This window comes from Trachurus japonicus, chromosome 3, assembly GCF_045865225.1.
Source record: "Trachurus japonicus isolate A0001 chromosome 3, Traja_1.0".
Lineage (NCBI taxonomy): Eukaryota > Metazoa > Chordata > Actinopteri > Carangiformes > Carangidae > Trachurus > Trachurus japonicus.
This window is the reverse complement of record NC_140909.1, coordinates 36441320-36461150: the sequence shown is the minus strand read 5'-3', so window position 1 is coordinate 36461150 and position 19831 is coordinate 36441320. Positions and strand designations below refer to the sequence as shown.

Sequence of the window (19831 nt, the reverse complement as noted above, 5' to 3'; positions counted from 1 at the left end):
GAAAAAATTAAAGTAGCAAATAACTAAAGCTGTCAGATAAATGTGGTGGCATAAAAAAAAAAAAATCCTGTGAGGAATGTACATTATTTGTTCGGACCATCATCAAACATTACAAACCCTGAGTAATGTAGGATCCCCTCCCCGACACAGGGGGCGCTCCACCGCCGCCAGCCCGCCTCTCAGCCCCCGTCAGCTCGACATCCTCCGTGCCTGAACTGCTCGGCTAACTACTTCCGGGAGTTTTATTATCAATGATTTTGTGACTTGTGGAAGATTAAAACACTTCTCTGGTGTTTGTCTTTTGTTGTTGTGAAACATGTCGTACAACTACGTGGTAACGGCCCAGAAGCCCACGGCAGTGAACGCCTGCATCACCGGTAAACACCCGCTGTTTCTTTGCCTTTTATTTTGCAGTTGTGTGCAGAGGGAAACATTTCCCCACCTGCGTGCTAGCTGAGCTCCCGCGCTACAACTGCTGTGATCCAAACGGGCCCGCGGCGGCTGCTAGCTTTTGTTTTGCTAAGTCAAATGTTTACTTGCTACATTAGCACTAGGTTTTCTGCAGCCAAGTCATGGCACAGACACGTATCTCATCTGTTTATGTCCCATCCGCTGATTTAACATTAGCTGTTGTACGATCCGACTGCCCCAGATCAAAATACGTTTCATCATCATTATCATTATTAACACAAACCAGTCAGTTACTCCAGACTACGGGTGCGGTATCTGTGGAAGTCCGTGTTTTCTGATAAGAAAATAATAAGAAAGCTCGTGTGGCCGATGCACCACAAAAATACAGAATACGTAAAAGGTGACGGTGAAACAATCACCGAGTCACCTCAACGGCCTGTGAGGTACCTGAACGCCCCATTAGCGTGCTCCTGCAGTGTAACGTAAACAAGACTGTAACTGGTGTAACTTTACTCTAATACGGTTTGAGTTTGAGCATCACGTACTTTAGTTGTGACACTTCTCGCTTATTTTCTATATTTTAGACTTCTACTTTTTCCAACACACTTGTGTGACAGGTTAAATAACTTAACGTGACAAATTAAGATTTTGCACACACATTTGTTTTTGCCACTTACATTAAAATCTCATCAAATACAGCTCTGGAAAAAATTAAGAGACCACTTCAAAATTAGTTCCTCTGGTTTTAATATAGGTATGTGTTTGCGTAAAATGAACACTTTTGTTTCATTTTATAACCTACTGACAAAATTTCTCCCAAATTTGAAATAAAAATATTGTCATTTAGAGCATTTATTTGCAGAAAATGGTAACTGGTCAAAATAACAAAAAAGTTCTGATGTTTTCAGACCTTGTATAATGCAAATAATTGTATTTATTTATTTAGAATCTTCCTCATAATTAAATATGATTTGGTTCAGGTGATCAGCTAAGTAGAGTGAGGTGTGCTTGTGTTGGAGTTCAATAGACACTGGAATCGATGGCTGCCTGCCATACATGTAGAGAAGCTGATTTATTAAGAACATTTCAGAGTGGTCTCTTTATTTTTTCCAGAGCTGTATATGTTTATATTTTTACCATAAGGTATTGTATCCAGCAGTATTGTTAAAACTGTTGTTTACTATCATTAACAGAAATTTATTAGAATGATCAATTTCTCCAGTAGCCTTCCCTATACACAGGTTTTTAGTAGAAACATACCATCTAAAAAGAAAAAAACTTACCTCAAGTTAATTACACCTGTTTGGTTATGCAAGATGAGTATTTATCAACAAAAATTGCAGGTTATAATATCTAGCAATTAATATTAAAAATAGTTGTTAGTTCCCTACTCTGTCCAAATGTCCTTTAGATGAAGAATTAATTGTATACCAGTGTTGCTGCACTGCAAATAAAATATTTAATAGAGCAAATGTTGATTTTAGTCAGTACTGCTGATATGTTTTCCTCCTGCTGCTCTCACCTAAATACAGTATAATTAACATGATACAAATGTTGATCTTTCTACAGGTCATTTCACCTCTGCGGAAGACCTAAATCTGCTCATAGCCAAAAACACACGGTTGGAGATCTATGTGGTCACAGCAGAGGGGCTGCGGCCCGTCAAAGAAGTCGGCATGTATGGAAAGATTGCTGTCATGGAGCTCTTCAGGCCCAAGGTAGGTGTCGCGCCTGTGTTCGTATCAGACTGTTGGATCGTTTGCTAGAACTAGTGGTTAAATGTACAACCCTAACTTCATACCAACGTTTTTCATTTCATTTATTTATTTATTGAGTCAGGACAATGCACATTCATCAACATTGATACGTTAAGCATCAGTTTAAATGCGCCGCACTTAGCATAACTACTTTTCAGCCATAGTCCCAGCATGACAACATCTAGACAACATAAGACACAAAAGACTTTAAAACCTTGCGACGACAAATTATACAATAGACAATTACAAAACAGAACATAGACGGATAATATCGAGGCAAAACAGACACAGACAGACAAAAAATAAAAAGAGACAGTTTTAACCCACAGTTACAGAACAGTCTGGCCTATTTTGTGCTTTGTCAAAATCTGGTGTCATTGATTTTATTCATGGATTCTCAGAAAGATAATCTGCAAATATATTGATAACTGACTGTTCTCCTGTGCCATTCTGACTATTGACTGGATCTGTTTGAAGACATCACAGTGGCTCTGTGAAGTTATTAATGACATTTATTTTACATTTATATGCTTAGGGAAAAGAAAGAAAAAAAAAAGTAAGATTAATCGGCTGTGAAAATGATTGATAATTGCACCCACAAATTACCTCATACAAATTATATGTTTTATCTGGAAGGTGCATTTGACACAATGTTAATTTGTTAAGTATAAAATGGGGGGACAGAATACTTTCCTAACATGAATGGTTATTATAAAACTTGGCAGAGATAATAGTCCCATAATGTTAGGTGTCCTCGGGCTGACTAGTGGATTCAAACACTGTTAAAGCCTGTCTCTACTACTTAGGCTGGAGGCACTTAATCAGGATGTTTGATCAGCACTACTGCGACAACCTGTTACACTGAACCATGTTAATGAAATTAAAATTAGGCCTCTGCATGTTCGGTCTTTGATGACTGTGGGTGTCTCTTCTCGTTTGTTCAGGGTGAGAGCAAAGACCTGCTGTTCATTCTCACATCCAAGTACAACGCCTGCATCCTAGAATACAAACAGAACGGAGAGAGCATTGATATCATCACCCGTGCTCACGGCAATGTCCAGGTGAGTGACACAGCAATACAAATAGGATTCTTCAGATCTGCTGTATCGTAATATGGACTCGTGATTTTTAGATGATTTTTGCAGTTTGGCAGTCAGTATATATTTTGAAATTCTCTTGTTAATATTGATTAAATGCAACAGTGTACTATTGGACCTCCCATTAAATCTAAATTAAATAGATAATATTTATATAAAAATATATTATATTCTTCATATATTCTTTTTATGCCAGTGGTAATCTTTGGTCTCGTTTTAGTATAAAAGCTGAAAAGTGTTTACTAGCTGCACTGGATTCAATGGTGCTCTGAGAATGTACCAAATGTGGTTTCAGTACAGTGTACTGCTGGCCTTGAACGTTTTCAAACCAAAACGCTCTCTTTCAGGATCGTATTGGACGTCCATCAGAGACGGGGATTATCGGAATTGTAGACCCAGAATGCCGCATGATTGGCCTGCGGCTGTACGACGGCTTGTTCAAGGTGATTCCATTGGACCGGGACAACCGCGAGCTCAAGGCCTTCAACATCAGACTGGAGGAGCTCCAGGTCATCGACGTTCACTTCCTGTACGGCTGCCAGGCCCCGACTGTCTGCTTCATCTACCAGGTACTCTAGGAAGAAGACACAGTACACGGATGTAGGAGGGTGTGTTAAAGGGGAACTATGCCACTAAGTCCACTCGCTTTTCCGCTGTTTTGCTAACCCTCCTCCTGGCCATGTGCATTTGTTTACAACGAAGCCAGCGAGAAAGCAATCAATAGAGCGGTAGTTTAATCTGTCATAAACAAGAGGTTACGGGTTACTGGGCGTGTTCGTGTTCGGCAGTTGTTTATCAGCCAAGAGACGCAATAAGTGACACGCTAGGTGGAAGGCAGAGAGCCTCCATTCTCCCTCGTAACAAGTTAAGTCATTAATCAAATTACTCCAAAGGTGTTTAATTAGGGTAAAAAAAAGTAGCATAGTCAAGCTACAAATCCTGCATAGTTCCTCTTTAAAGGAAAGACTTTGCTGGTAAATGCTTGTCCTTGAAGTGTAACATTATGTCCCATTGTGTCATGTAGGATCCACAGGGACGCCATGTGAAGACCTATGAGGTCTCTCTGAGGGAGAAGGAGTTCAACAAGGGCCCCTGGAAACAGGAGAACGTGGAGGCTGAGGCATCAATGGTCATCCCAGGTAATCAGAGCATACACACTGTGAACATTACTGAAGGAATAGGTCAAGTTAGTAGTAATCAACAGGAGAGCTCTGCACCTCTTACCTGGATTTAGTACTAGAATTGTTTTTAATCTGATTTGTTACCTGTTTTCTTTTTCATTCAGAACAACCATTTGATAAACACTGACTCGTGTGCTTATGTGCTTGTATTTTAGTGCCAGAGCCATTTGGTGGAGCTATAATCATAGGACAAGAGTCCATCACCTATCACAATGGAGACAAATACTTGGCCATTGCACCTCCCACTATTAAGGTAAAGACATCGAATATCGGGTATTAATATAACTCTGTTTTTTGTCTAATTAAAAGGTTAGAATTTAGTTGTTCTTTGTAAAACCCTTAAATATGACCAGCAGTCATCCGTTGAAAGGAATGAATGATAGTTTAACATCTTTGCATTACGGTGTAGAACTGACTCGTGTATAGTGTTATTGGAGTAGAGCCCCATGTAAAGTCCAAAGAGTGATGAAGAATAAACGTTTTGTTTATGTAACGTCATAAGTTATTATGAGTGGGCTGGTAGCAGAGGAGGCTCCAGGAAATCTGTGTCGTGTTAAACAGGAGGTTTTATGGCAAATAGAGTTCCAGTTACTACTCTTTGATAGAATGAAGCAAAAATAACAATGATGGTTGTAAAACTATCATCAGAATCAATATTATGTAAACCTCATAATAATGTGCTACATTCAGGAGGCCCTAAAGGTGTACGTGCATCTATGTTTGTTATAAATCTCATAACTGATGTTGAAGTTGAAGGCAGACAGTACATCTCTGCTTTTAGTGCTATCAAGATTAAGTTGCAGTCTGTACTGCAGTGCAACTTTAACAAAGCTCAAGGCCCAGAGGAGCTCTTCAACAACATCCTGCTTCTATAATTAGACAATATTCCCTTTCTGTCTCTGTGCTCTTTTGTACCATGGCCTCATACATTTGGAAAAGAGCAAATCAGATGTTTCGGATGCCGAATCTTCTAATTTGGAGTTACACAGCTTTGTTTTGCCTTTATGATGAAAGCGAAACGGAGGTCTTTGTGAGAGTTATTGGCTGTTTTGATAACTCACTTGTCACTCTGAGAGGGGGGGGGGTAATTGATGTGTGTTTTTTCATTCAAGTTTCTGCAACTTTGGCTTTTCCTGATTAACTTGGCTGCTTTGGAATTCAGTCAAACTTTTTTTTTTTTATGATTTCACTTGTTTGGTGAAACATCAGGTTTTTAATGAAAGTGTTCAGTGATCCACCTGCTGTAGCTAACAAGGCAAGAACTTGAACTTCTTGCATCAAAATTAAGTTTCCAACAAGTAACAACCGTCACTGACTTGGATTGTTTTTGGTGAGTGTTGATTATGTAATGTTATTGTAATAGGCAATCACAAACAGCACAGTCTGGACACTCCCACTCCCTGTGCCCCTGATGGTCAGAGCAACTATGACAGATGGATCTGTTGACAGTCAGTATATTTGAAAGGCAGAAAGTGGAGAGCCCCGAACAAATCAACACACCCCGCATAGCCCTGCACTGCACAATATAACGACCATTTTAAAATGATTGAAAAAAGAAAATATTAAAGGGATAGTTCAACATTTTGGCAAATTGGCATAGTCATAGCAGTAGGTTTGTTACCTTAAATTGTCGGTGCAAGCTATTTTTAGAACGGCGGAGCAGAGCCGCGAGCTGCTCAGAGCATCAAACTCATCAAATACACAATCCAACAACTCCAAAACGCTCTGGTGGACAAGTTGTGACCTGCACATTCACCACGCTATGAAATAATAACGGAACGTTACGAGACAGAGTTGTTTTAGAGGTAAATTCATGCAAAACCACTGATGTGTGTTCCCGTCGGGGGCCAGCAAGCAGTCTCTGCATTTGCCTCGAAAACAACTCTGTTAAGGTTATATTAATGTTGTTATTGCTGCTACAAATACATTATTGTTATTTAGCTATTAGGTAGAATTGTCTGTTTACCTGAATAGCAGTCATACAAAAACTTTTTTTTTTTAATATTAATTGTCTTGTTTCACATATTACTGCTTATTTAGTCAAGTAGTTTTAAGTAATCATGTATCATAGATTTAACTGTTATTGCAGTGCAGGTTACTGTGAATTTTCAGTAGCACAGAAAAAAAGTATCATCACCGCACCACATTAGAAATAAACATTGAAATGTTGATTACAAATCTGCAATTCAGAGGAAAAACTGTTGCTTGAATGTTGTGGTGTTTAACTGCATCACAGATTTGTCCTCACCAAGACCCTGGTATTATGAATAGAAATGCAACACAAGCGTCGCCCCGAACACTTCTCAGCCTTCTGTTATCTCCTCGTAGGCTGCAGCTCGTATCTTTGTCCTGCTGCTCTGCCGTGTCTTTAAAAGCCCCAAACAGCCTGCGCGCTTGCCCGACTCTACAATTGTCTTGCAAGCTGTCATGTCTCTGTTACTGGTCTATTTCTACAGGAGCACTGTCCAACACTGCTCAACAGATGTTTTAGGGAGGAGACAGCGGGGCGTCTGCTGTGTGACTAATGAAACCATCCGCTATAAATGAAGCTCAAGTTTTTTTTACTCTAGATTTCCTTTCACACCTGTCGTTACATTAGTATTCAGCTGAAACACACACTTTACTATCAGCAATGTCAAGAAAACACAGACGGGTATCCTTTGATGTATAACAACATTTTTTTTGGCAGCTAATTAATGAATTGTCACTCGTGCAGAGAAGTGTAAATTTAATACGAGACACCAAAGGTTGTGCCAACACGGAGGTTTGCTGAATGTTTCCTGAGCTTGTGTTATACTCTCTATAAAAACCGGTCCGTGGATGGTCAGCAGGCCGCTCTGACTCCAACAATCGAAGGAGCTAATTACTTGCCATTCAGTCGAGCGAATTGCAGGAAGTTTGCGAAGCTGCAAAAAGTAAAAAGCGGATCCATGCTTTGACAAAAAAAATGTAAGCAATACAACAGTCAGGAGGATTGGGGAAAATGAGTTTTGTATAGGCTCAATCAAGTGAGAAATTGACTGAGCTTGTACAGTAGACAATGACAATAACAATACCTTCCTTTGAAGGAAAAGTAGAACTGGCTCAGTCACACCGAGTGATTTTAATGCCAATTCCAATCATGACTACTATTGTACAGCAAGTTTGGGTGGCTTATCATGTGCTGATAGTGGAGAAGGAAGGCTTTGGCTCATAAGATGTTTTGCTGCAGCACAGTCTGGCTAAGGCCCAAAGTGTTAACCGAGAGTGGAAAAGTGAGCCTGTCAACAGCCAAGGGGCGTTTTGTTCAGGGAGGGAAGTTATACTGTGCAACAGATGCAATAGTTTGCATCAGTGGAGTTCCTTCTATAGCTCCAGATGAGCCCATGAAAGTCTTATATAAGTAGAGCTGAAAAAAAACTACCATATGCCAGGAAAAGTCAGTCAACGAGTCAGTAAATAATATTAATATTGCAATGATCACTTACCAAAGATTGCTTTCAGATAAATTAGGAACGGTGTTGCTGATGCTGATGCATGTGTCCTCCAGAGAGCACTACCTTGAGGTTTCTAAAGATGTCTTGTTTTGCACTTATCTCTTATTTAACAGAATTAATGGACTTCAAAATCAATATGTGGCTTTGTATCAGATATTTTTCTTGAAAAATTCAGTAACAAAACAAATAGCAGCATCAAAAATCTAGTACAAGTCAAACTCCAGCTGTTCCTATTGACTTTCAGGTTTTTAGTGGAGCGTGCTTGTTGAATCCTCTGTATCTTTAGCTTCTTATTTACGCTTTCATAGCATCCACAGGCTCCTGACAGGTTGGCTGGCTGACTTAATCTTGTCAGGCAATAGAGGCATGAAGAGTGTGTAGTTTCAAATTGTACCAAGGGTATGTTTTCATAATGAGACTTGATAAAACAAACATACCGCAGACAGTTCCCTGTGGCACAACACAGTTCTTATACAAAGCATGAGGTGAATATTAAAAAACCTCTTTTTTTTGCTACTGGAGGAGCTTTTCCAGGATTTTTAATTGTTTGCATGTGTTCTACTCTCAATTTACAGCAAAGCACCATCGTCTGCCACAACCGGGTGGACCCCAACGGCTCGCGCTACCTGCTGGGGGACATGGAGGGGCGTCTGTTCATGCTGCTCTTGGAGAAGGAGGAACTCATGGACGGCACGGTGGCCCTCAAAGACCTCCACGTGGAGCTGCTGGGAGAGGTCCTTCATCTGTTTTACTCTCTTATGTTGCTCAGAGTTTTCCACAAATAGCACATCGCTCACTTAAGTCCAGCCACGTACTTGAAATAGTTTTGATTAACACATTTCGACTCGCCATGCTCGTATATTTTACGACCGCTACGCTAGCCTCCGCTTCCAAACAATTCAAGCCCGATGACAGAGTAATGTGTTTATCTGTATTGGTTGCGTCCTGCCGAATAGAGAGCTGGGAGTTGTCCACGGTGTTTGACAAGTGCTAGCGAGGTAATTGATAACAAAACACATTAAGAGTTGCACTGATTGCACAGACAGGGGACATCCTCATTAGACAATCAACTCTGGAAAACACCATTGGCAGCAACTTGATGATGAAGCATTAAACATCACAAAGTCCATTCAAAGTGCCACACAGATGTTTATGTACTGAATGAGTGAATTAATTAGTGAATTATCTTAATTTACATTTTGCACCAGAGCCATCTCATAAGATGCACTGCGACACTCACTCAGACAGGCTGCGTCGTCAAAGTAACTGCCTGTGACTTACGAGAACATGCAGCCTCAGTCTAATACTGTAACTTAACAGTTTAAAATGTCCCAGGACTCTTAGTTGTTGTTTTTTTTGCCATTGACCAATAATGCAAAACAAATCACAATGTCATGGGATTTCTTGCAGGGATATACTTTGTATGATGTACAAGCACATCATTCATTTTATTCATGGTTTTCTTTTTGTTATCCTGTCATTAATTTATTATCCTTCATGATGTTAAGCATGTCACTAGAGACTGTCTGTCTCTTTCAGCAGAGGAAAGATGCAGCCTAAACAAGCGTTAGAGTGAAGTGGAAATCAACATTCAGCTCTGTACTCACAGCTTCTTAAAGGGATAGTTAAACATTTTGGCAAATTGGCCCATTGCCATAATCCCTATAGTTTTAGGAGTAGGTTTGTTACCTTTAATTGTCGTGCAAGCTATTTTTAGAACAGCCGAGCAGAGCCGCGAGCTGCTCAGAGCTACGCTACGGAGGCTCATGGGATTTCTTGGTTTCCCTCATCAAACTCAAATACACAATCCAACAACTCAAACGCTCTGGTGGACAAGTTGTGACCTGCACATTCACCACGCTATGAGATAATAACGGAACGAAACCGAGTTGTTTTTGAGGTAAATTCATGCAAAACTGCTGATGCGCGTTCCCGTCAGGGGCAGTTTTTCGGCAAGCAGACTCTGCATTTGCCTCGAAAACAGCGTCTTGTAACGTTCCGTCATAGCGTGGTGAATGTGCAGGTCACAACTTGTCCATGAGAGCGTTTTGCAGTTGTTGGATTGTGTATTTGATGAGTTTGATGAGGGAAACCAAGAAATCCCATGAGCCTCTGAAGCATAGCTCTGAGCAGCTCGCGGCTCTGCTCTGCCGTTCTAAAAATAGCTTACACGAATCTACTGCTAAAACTATAGGGATTATGGCAATGGGCCAATTTGCCAAAACTGTTGAACTATCCCTTTAAAGAAGAAATGTGTTTGTTGGTTAATGAGCAGTATTACAATTAACACATTCCTTATTTAAATTTTGAAATGCTTTTACTTTTACTAATTAATTGTTGTCATTTAGAACCATTACACTTTATAATATTGTCTCACAATTGTGCTTTTGCTTTACAAAGCAGGTATAGGAAGCAAACAGAGCAACATCCGAACATGAATGGATGTTGTCATCATCGTTTTAAATATTAATAACCGTTAACAGAATGTTTGGGCTAAAATCCAGTCCAATAATTCACTGTATGTTTGCAGTCGGCTGTGAAAACTCATTAAAATATGCTGTAATTAAGATCAGTGTATATGATGGGATAGTGGAATTAAAATGCCAATCAAATTTATTGTATATAGTTAAGTTATCTCAGGGCATTTGTCATATAGACTGCACTCTCTATGGTTTCTCCACATCGCTGTTGAAACGGTCAGTGGCTTCATTTCTGCCTGTCTTCACTCTGTTTATCCACCTGCCTGTCCTCTGGCATCGCTCCAGTCCGTTCCTCTGTACCTGGCTCAACCACCCTTTATGTTGCTTGTTGATTTTCCTCCTGCTGCCTTTTGCTCTCAATACCCACTTTGTTAACATTGACTTGTTAATGGTTTATAGCCCTGACAGGAGCTAATGGATCAGTCTGTTACTTGTGGAGAGGATGAGAAAAAATGATCCCACTCCTTTGTTGCCTGCTCGCCAGGGTGTCACTTATCCCTTTAAAGTTGATTTAGACAGTCACTGTATATCAATTCTGTGCTTGAAGCGAACGCTCATGTTAAAGGCAGACAGCTTTTGGCTCTCGGCACCTTCCTCTAATGACTTTCCAATGAGTTTAGAAAGGTAAAATGCTTTCTTAGTCTGCAGAGCGATGCCAGAGCTAGAGACAATCAAGTCAGGTAGCTCTGTTGACCTAGAGGCAGATTGCTTTTCAGATCACTCTAGATTTTATTATTGGGACCTCTCTGCCCAGTCGACGGTAAGCAGAGACTTCACATTAAAATGTTTGACAGGAAAACTTTGTTTATAAAAATACCTCAGAAAATGAGTTCATCTGATGACAGTGAGTCCTTTATGTCAGACATTATTGTCACTCGTGTCCGTTTACAGATGACTTGAAACCTTTCCAACTGAAATGACAATACAAAACAACAGCAATGTTATTTTTTTTATTTGTTGACCTTTATTTTTCCAACAGCATAAATACCTTCATGTGCTGTAATCGTTTCATTTATGTTTCAGTTTAGCTGAAAAGAGTTCTTAGTGGCCTTTCTTTTGTTTTGGTCAGCTGTTGCGCAAGTCTGGCTGCAGATGACTATAATAATGTTTAATTGTTAATAATTTTCCAGATGTGGTTGAAAATAAGTAGCATCTGAAATAACCAGAGCCTAGAGTGATGTTTCATAACTGCTCATTTATTTGGACAAAGTTTAGCTTTGTCATCTTTACATACTAGATCATTTTAACAGTTAATTTGTTTATGAAAATTATTGAACATATTTGTGCTAATTGTTGTATTGATGTCCCCATGCAAGTGCTGCTCTGTGACATTTTCTTACCAAAATGATTCATCAGGTATTCAGTCAGTGTATTGATCAAAACTAAATAATCTGCAGTTGTACACGGCCTAAGTTTTTGTTTTCTTCTCCATTGACAGACGTCTATTGCTGAGTGCTTGACCTACTTGGACAACGGTGTGGTCTTCGTGGGCTCCAGACTGGGTGACTCCCAGTTAGTGAAGGTAAGCAGCAAAGTTTGACATTTTTACAGTGATGAAAAAGTTCAAAGATGTAACGTTGAGAAATAAATAGGACCAAACACAATGCTTTGTTTATGGTCTGTTGAGATGCATATTACCTTTTTTATAAAAACAAAATATGGCCACATTCCTATTGTGATAACATTTTGTTAAATTGTCTTGCCCATGCAACAAAGGATACAAACAAATCAGATATCCTTATGTAGATTAAAATGTCACTTTTTACCTCTAGTGATTTTTTAAAAATATATATTTGTTTTGTTTTTGTTTAAGATTGTGTGGTGTTTTTAATATTAATTCTAAAAAGAATAATAATACATTAAAAAATATTTTCATCAGTAATTTTTTTTATCAATTACTAGACATTTCAGGCGACCCAATTTGAATTCCACGCGACCCCACATGGGGTCCCGACCCCAAGGTTGAAAAACACTGCATCATGCACTATGGCCGGTTCTTATTGACTTGTCAGCGGGGTTCTGCTTGTTTCTCTGCAGCTCAACGTGGACAGCAACGACCAGGGCTCGTACGTGGCGGTGATGGAGACGTTCACCAACCTGGGGCCCATAGTGGACATGTGTGTGGTGGACCTGGAGAGACAAGGCCAGGGTCAGGTAAAGAAAACAAACAAACCGAGTCCTTTAATCCTCTACAAATCAGTTAGTTTGCCAAAACGTCACAGTTGCATAATGAAATGCAAAATCGTACACATATAGTTAAAGCTGTCTTTGGGGCATTCAACAGAAGATGTAGACATAACATGGTTATTACCGAAAACCTCCGTAACAGTGGCTGGGTACACACTGTAGCTTATGGTCTGTGTTTTCCTCCTCATCATCCTCTTTGTCACAGCCTTCAGGGAGTCTGGGCTTATAGCATCATGATCGCAGCTAGCTCCTTGAGTCGTGTTAACTGTGTTTTTTTTGTCAGCAGAATTAAGTATGCTACACACTACAGCACAAACCTGCCGCTGGCTTGAGTACAGTATATTCAGGAGATTCTTGCTGAATCAGATACGGGGCTTCCTGTATCTTATTTTAAAGTCAGACTGGGTCTACTTCTTTTGTCTATTCTAATTTTTTTTTAGTTGCCGCTGCCCTCTGGTCACCTTGTATTAACACACGTACGGTATTCCAATCGCGTCCAGATATAATTTAGCTGGGCTGCAATTATACCCCACATTAAAATGCATCTGTCGCACACAGACTTAAATTGCCTTTCTTTTTCCGTTGCAGAAAGTCAGATTACTGTGCGTGGCATTTCCTCTAATAATATTTACGGCCATGAAAAGTGACAGCGAAGATTTGTTCCCTGTCGGCACGTATCCTAACAGTCCATCATCTTTAGCACCGTGTACTTGACTTTGTTAAACCTCAGCCATTGTCAAAGAGTTTGTTTTTGAAATATAATGTGATATAACCCGTTCTGAATGTTAAAAGGGAACAAGAGGACAAAATTTGACGTTTGTACTCAGTTCTAAGAAAACTATTTGTTGTCTTTTTTCTCCCTAAAATATCAAAATGTTATTTCTTAAAACGGCAACCCGCTGCAGATCCAGGCTGTCTGTTTTTGGCACTTTCTTTGACATAATGCTCCAGAAATATAGATTTACAAAACCAATTTTTTGATGTGAATATTTGTCCTCCTTTGTGAGGAACCACTGAGGCAGAGGGAGATGAAAACAGCGAAGTATGGAGAGATGCAGTACAGAAGGTTTAGTTGGCAGGGTTTGAGACCAGGCCTCGGGGTAGTTGATGTGGTTCCAAAGGCAGCGGTCCACCAGAGCGCCGAGCCAGAGCCTGGATACAGACAGACCAACCAGCACACGGCCCAGTCACCCACTGCATTCAGCCACACACTCGGTCCAATTCAATCGCAATTGTTTCAATTTGCCATTTGGTGAGAAGTCCGCTGAGCATTTGACCTGGTTAATTGGTGGAGACTCGTTCCAAGACAGTTTAAAACAGTGGAGGCCGCAGGGCAAAATATAGCCCAGAACATAAACCGCAGAGAAAGCATGGAGGCTACGCCAAGAATGGGGGGGAAAAAATGATTGTGTTTATGAATGTGCAACTGCGAAGCATGCGTTGGTTTATGATTGATACAACCTGCATAAATAACAAATACATGAGCCTCATTTGTGCAGATGATGGGGGACTGGCCGAGTCCCATGAGGACGCGGCTGAGCGTGTGGGGGCATGTCGGAACAAGCTCGGGGGAGTTAAGTGGGTTGCCAGGTTTGCAGTGGTTATTTCCATTAGGATGAAGGTGCCGGGTGGCAGGTGGTAGGGGCTGAGATTATTATGGGCTCTAGTATTAATCCTGTTAGTGTACCATGACTGGATGAATAAATCACATTCTGGTGCTCTCCAGCCAGACTGTACAGACACCAGAATGATTTACCCTCGGGGTGCTGGATCTCAACACTGTTGTCATGTTTGTGCTGGCAATCTCAGACCAGCTCTACTATGAACTGATATTGGCTCTTAAATTGAACAGAACCACAGCAGTTATCTCTGCTGCCATGATGCTCACTGCTATAACTAATTAATTATCTGACAATATCTAGTCGAAGCAAGACCATTGAGTTTTGCTAATGCTGTGTAGTCGCTGTTAGCATTAGCAGCTGTTTACTTGTAGAAACATAACACGTTTCAGCAAAAAACTTCATTCATTCCCTTTTTTCCGAATCAGTTTTATTGCTCAGAGCAGTAACGGTCAGTTTACAGCACAAGGAACTTTGTGCAGACACAAAGGTACAGAAAATAGTAAAAGGTAGCGATAAAATAAACATTTAAATAAGATAAAATAGAATAAATTTAAAAATTCTACCAAAAAAATGCATATACTATTTAAATTTAGGATTTAAAAGAATAGAATAAATATAAAGATAGATGTATACAGTATACAAATAAAGGTTATTGTGGAAAATGTTGTATTTGTAGGTTTTCTAAGAACTGTCTCCAGAGGTGGAAAGGGAGTCCAAAGATAACTTCCTCTCTTGTGCTGATGTTGGCATCGTTACCATAGCAACCCACTGTAGCCTCCACTCTGCCCCGAGGATGCAACTCTTCTTAGTGGATGTAGTGTATCCTCTTGTCTTGTAAACACAACACAACACACACCCCAAAACTCCCCTCCCGGCAAGAAACCTCACTCTCCACTTATGAACACTCACAAATAAATAACAAATAGAAGCTGTGTTCACAAGGTGTAACGTTACTGCTCTTGTTTTCTAACGCCACCACTGGACCTGTAATATGATAATTACTACTACACACAGTGAAGTGGGAGTTAGACACGTTAAACACAGTGGCTATGAGACTTATCTCACTGAACTTCCTGTTAGCAGTGTTGCAGAGTTCATTTCACAGCAGTAATTGGGGACTAATTAGAAAATAATGAGCAGTATTGTGTACAGTGTTATTATTACAGATTTGAATGGTGGGTTAAAGTACAAAATAAGGTTTGAACTACCAAGAAAGAAAAAAGGAGGAGGTAGGAGGTATCACAAGAATAGAATAGATAGGAAAATATTAAAAAGGATCAACTCCTTATCACCCTTAAAAGGGTAAAAAAAAAAAAAAGTCTCACGCATATCTCAGTTCATGTCTTTATGTCTCTTTGCTGCTTTTAGCTGGTGACGTGCTCAGGTGCGTTCAAAGAGGGCTCTCTTCGGATTATCCGCAACGGCATTGGGATTCACGAACATGCCAGCATTGACCTGCCGGGAATTAAAGGTTTGTGTGTTCTCTCTACATGTGTGTATGTGTGTGTGTCTCCTCCACCGCCAGGCTTGACTTTATCTGGACCTTAGTTCGTGACTGACTCAATTTCTTACCTGCACATCTGTTCTCATCACCTGGCTGAGACGCCAGCTGTTGCTTCTCTCCAGGCTCAGCATGTGAATGTGAGCAGATGGCTCACGTGTCACAGGTCCTGACTCAAGGATTTGGAGGAAAAAAAAAGTGTTAGCCTTAGGTTAAACATTTGTTTTCGTTTCAAGTACTGCAGTGTCTGCAAATAGCCAAGTGCCAAACTGAAGAATCTGGTCAGGTTTTAACAATGGCAGACGCCTCTTAATCCCAGAAAATGAATCTCCCCATCCCTCGACCGTTCTCTGATGGTGAAGTGAGACGCAGCAGGCAGTTAAGGTCTTCTTGTGCTTGTTAGGCTTCAGCTGTTTATTGACCAGCTCTGCCCTAAATGTCTGAGCCGCTGCCTTCTCTCCTGGCCTCTTGATGAGAGGCAATTATTCACTTAACTGGTCAATGGCTCTCTGGGAGGCATCTGTAACCTGTACATCCTCCCAACATGTTAACATTTGACAGGCGGAGTAGTTAAAGATCTTGAAGCTTGATTACTGGCTAGATATTGTATTTCTTCATCCTGTCTCTCTCTCTCTAACGCACCTCTTCCTCAAATCCCTTCCTCAAGGTCTGTGGCCGCTGCGCTCCGAGGCAGGCAGAGAGACAGATGACATGCTGGTGCTGTCTTTCGTGGGTCAGACACGGTGGGTGTTGTTTGCAAGTGCAGCATGCCAGATAAGTGCCGAGTCAATTTTGAGTGTTGCTATCTTATCTAAAGAGACGTGTGTTCCCCCCAGAGTGCTGATGCTGAGTGGAGAGGAGGTGGAAGAAACCGAACTTCCAGGCTTTGTGGACAACCAACAGACATTTTACTGTGGCAACGTTGCACACCAGCAGCTCATTCAAGTTAGTACGCACACACAAACACACACACACACACACACTTCAGTTGTATGTTTTGAGTTCATGTGCTGCCCTTTTCACAAGAAGTAGGAAAAAATATCAGCCCACTGTAGAAGCAGGAACTGATGGTTTGGATCTGAGTGGCTCTTTTTTCTTTTTTCTATCCCATCACAAGGAGGAGCAGGCTTTCTACAGAGTCCACACTGGAGCTTAGATTTGCGCCCCCAAAAGTTCCAGCCCGACCTCTCACATTCTCTCCGATCCCAGCCCGGCCTGTTAACTGGATTTATAGGCATAATTTAAACCTGACAGTTTTTTAATAAGTTGGCTGTTATGATTCAAGTTTTATTATTTACTGCCATTCTGAGCTCTTTCAATGACAGAAATCTGATCAGATGAATCTTAATGAGCACAGCTCTGAAGAGACGGGCCGTGTGCTCAGTGCTGCGATTTATAACTCTGTAACTGTGCAACCTCGTTGTTCATCAATCAAAGTTTAAAGGGGAACTATGCAAGTCCGGTCGCTTTTCCGCTGTTTTGCTAACCCTCCTCCCGGCCATGTGCATTTGTTATCAATGAAAGCCAGCGAAAAATCAATCCATGGAGTGGTGGATAACGTTATTTATCATATACAATGTGTATATTTGTGTAGTCTTATCTGTCATAAAGAAGAGATTACGCGTTACGGGGCGTGTTTGTGTCGCGGTGCGCAGCACGGTTGGTTTCTAGCCAAGAGACGCTAGGTGGAAGTCAGAGAGCCTCGATTCTCCCTGTAACAAGTTACAAGCCATTTATTTAACCATCACAATTACTCTCAAGCTGTTTAATTAAGGTAAAAAGGTAGCATGGTTAAGCTAAAAATCCTGCATAGTTCCTCTTTAAGGTTACGTACTTAATACTTAATACTTAATACTTAAAGGTGTTCAGAAATGGCCGTTTGTCCTGTTTGTCGCGCCTCCTTCTACGAGTTTCCACAAGTTGCCACATGAGTTTACCTGAGTAAGGAAAACAAATTTGATTGGTTGTTATCGAGCGGGAGGGATATTCAATGTCTGGAGCAAGACAGAGCTCGGTGTGTGTGTGTGTCTCAGACGTTTGATTGACGGATGACGGATCCAATATCAGTGGCTGATGAATCGTGAGCAGGCTGACGTATAATAATAATAATAATAATCCGTGCACCTGCATTATCCAATGCGAAAAGAAATACCCCACTTTAGAATTTTGCACAAAGTTTGGGCTCCATCGTCTGATAGATGAGTTATTACACTAATGTTAAGACCCACAGTGGGCTCAAATTCAATTCATATTTCTTTTCTGAACACCTTTAATACTTAATTTCTGATTATCACAAAATATCTTGGTGGCCCAGCCTGGCCTGAGGCATGGAGCCAGGTCAAGCTGGCCTTAGACTCGGGTGGAGAATTTAACCTCTAGTCCACACAGGTGGTTGTGAGCTTCATGTGTGAGGCTCAGATTATCCTCAGACTGAACAAATCAGGAATACATGAAGTGCTTTTTTTTATCGAAAATCAAGACAGATCTAATTTATGAGTACAAAAACTGCTGATTAGGAAAATATAAAAAATTTAATCGAAATAACTTATTGGAAAGTAAACAAAAATAGAAAATGTATGTTTATGTAGAAAATGTTGTATAATACAGGCCAAGACGTCTAACAATTGTCCAGAGTTAGCTGACTCATTCTTCATGAGAACATGTCTCGGTTGGTTTACAGATGCTCTCAGGTGAAAATCAAAACTGAGAGAAGTCTGACACCTCGTCAGTTCAGAGTTTGCTGTAGCACAACCACTAATGCTGCTTCAGCCGGCGTGAACCGAGCGCTGACAAAACCACACAAGTAAATAAAAGATGCTGCCTGTGCCAACCGCTGTGATATGTCTGCTGGTCACTGATTATTGTGCACAACAGATGCTGATGCGAGTCAGTGTCTGTCTGACTGAGGCTCAGGTGTGCGACTGAATGTGTCCTCCAACACTAACCGTCTTGATAAGAATGGCTTCCTTCACTCAGGCAACGTCGATGAGCGGGACATGAAGGCCTAAAGCAGGATTGTGCGTAGAGAAATTAGTGTAGGTGTGCCTCCTGCCCAGGGCTCGACAGTGCGACAGTTTTGCTCGCATTTGCGAGTTGATAATATCCATTGCGAATAAAAAATTACATTCAGTCGCATCAGTGCGACTCGGACAGAAACTGCATGCACCGCTTTGCATGCTGTTTAACGTGAGCAGTATCTCCCCCGCCCCGCCCCCCCTGCCTGTTTGGTGATTTTGGCCGCCGCATTGATTAAAGCTTGTGTACATCGGGGCCGTTCAGATGTAACGTCTTTTCCGCACTTTACTTTAAAGGTAGACGCGCGTCATGCACGCCAAGGCGACACCGTAGCAGAGCACATTCGGTGCGACGCGCTTTCCCCCCCCGTGCACGTTCGACCTGCTTCTTTCTCCGGTACACGGTCTCGGGCTGTGTCTCTCCTACTGTTTCACGGAGCTATAGAAGAGAAACACATTTCAGGACAGCCGCCGACACTGATCACTGCCTAAAGAGTTTCAAAGTTGTGCAACGCGCAGCTCAAACTGACCCGCTGCCTCAGCGACCAAGCTTTGATAAATACATTGTGTCCTCCCGTGTTTCAGTCGGGTCGATACCGCGGAGCTATTAAAAAAAAAAAAAAAACTCTCGTCGCGGTGGAGCTGAGAACAGCTGACATGTGGTCACAGTCTCACAGTGCAACATTCATAATAGAAACTTTAACTTCAAAGCTCCCTGTCTGTCCTGTCTCTGAACATCACAGGGGCAACATGGAGATGGAGATGCTTGTGTGACAGGTTATTGAGTTTTATTAATGTTAAAACATTAATAAAAGGAAAAATGTTTGGTGTTTTTACTGTTCTCAAATGTAAATATGGGTCATATTGGACCCTCAACATTATTTAAGGCTTAAACAGACTGCTACTTAAACATTTTTCATTGTGCTCCAAAAGTAAACAAACAAATCTTAGTGTAGAGCCCTGTATGTATGTAGTAATCAGCTTTTTATACTGAGGGAAATATAGGTTCACTGCTCATCAATACCCCCACCCCAGGGCCTTTGCCACCCCGGTCTAAAAAAAAACCCAGGCAAAATCATATCGGACCTGTAATCAGATCTGATAC

The 19831-nt window shown here is 41.0% G+C and overlaps 1 protein-coding gene across 1 annotated transcript in view; it reads left to right on the top strand.

The window, feature by feature from the left end:
• Nucleotides 1-235: 235 nt before the first annotated feature.
• The window catches only part of ddb1 (damage-specific DNA binding protein 1), a 59375-nt gene continuing 39779 nt past the window's right edge, over nt 236-19831 (top strand). The window contains exons 1-12 of the mRNA XM_085771854.1: nt 236-377; nt 1981-2129; nt 3113-3229; nt 3613-3834; nt 4290-4404; nt 4602-4699; nt 8498-8656; nt 11841-11924; nt 12440-12556; nt 15580-15682; nt 16380-16455; nt 16549-16657. Coding sequence (XP_085627980.1) covers nt 317-377; nt 1981-2129; nt 3113-3229; nt 3613-3834; nt 4290-4404; nt 4602-4699; nt 8498-8656; nt 11841-11924; nt 12440-12556; nt 15580-15682; nt 16380-16455; nt 16549-16657 — 1410 coding nt within the window. The 5' untranslated portion in view covers nt 236-316. The remainder of the gene's footprint in view (nt 378-1980; nt 2130-3112; nt 3230-3612; nt 3835-4289; nt 4405-4601; nt 4700-8497; nt 8657-11840; nt 11925-12439; nt 12557-15579; nt 15683-16379; nt 16456-16548; nt 16658-19831) is intronic.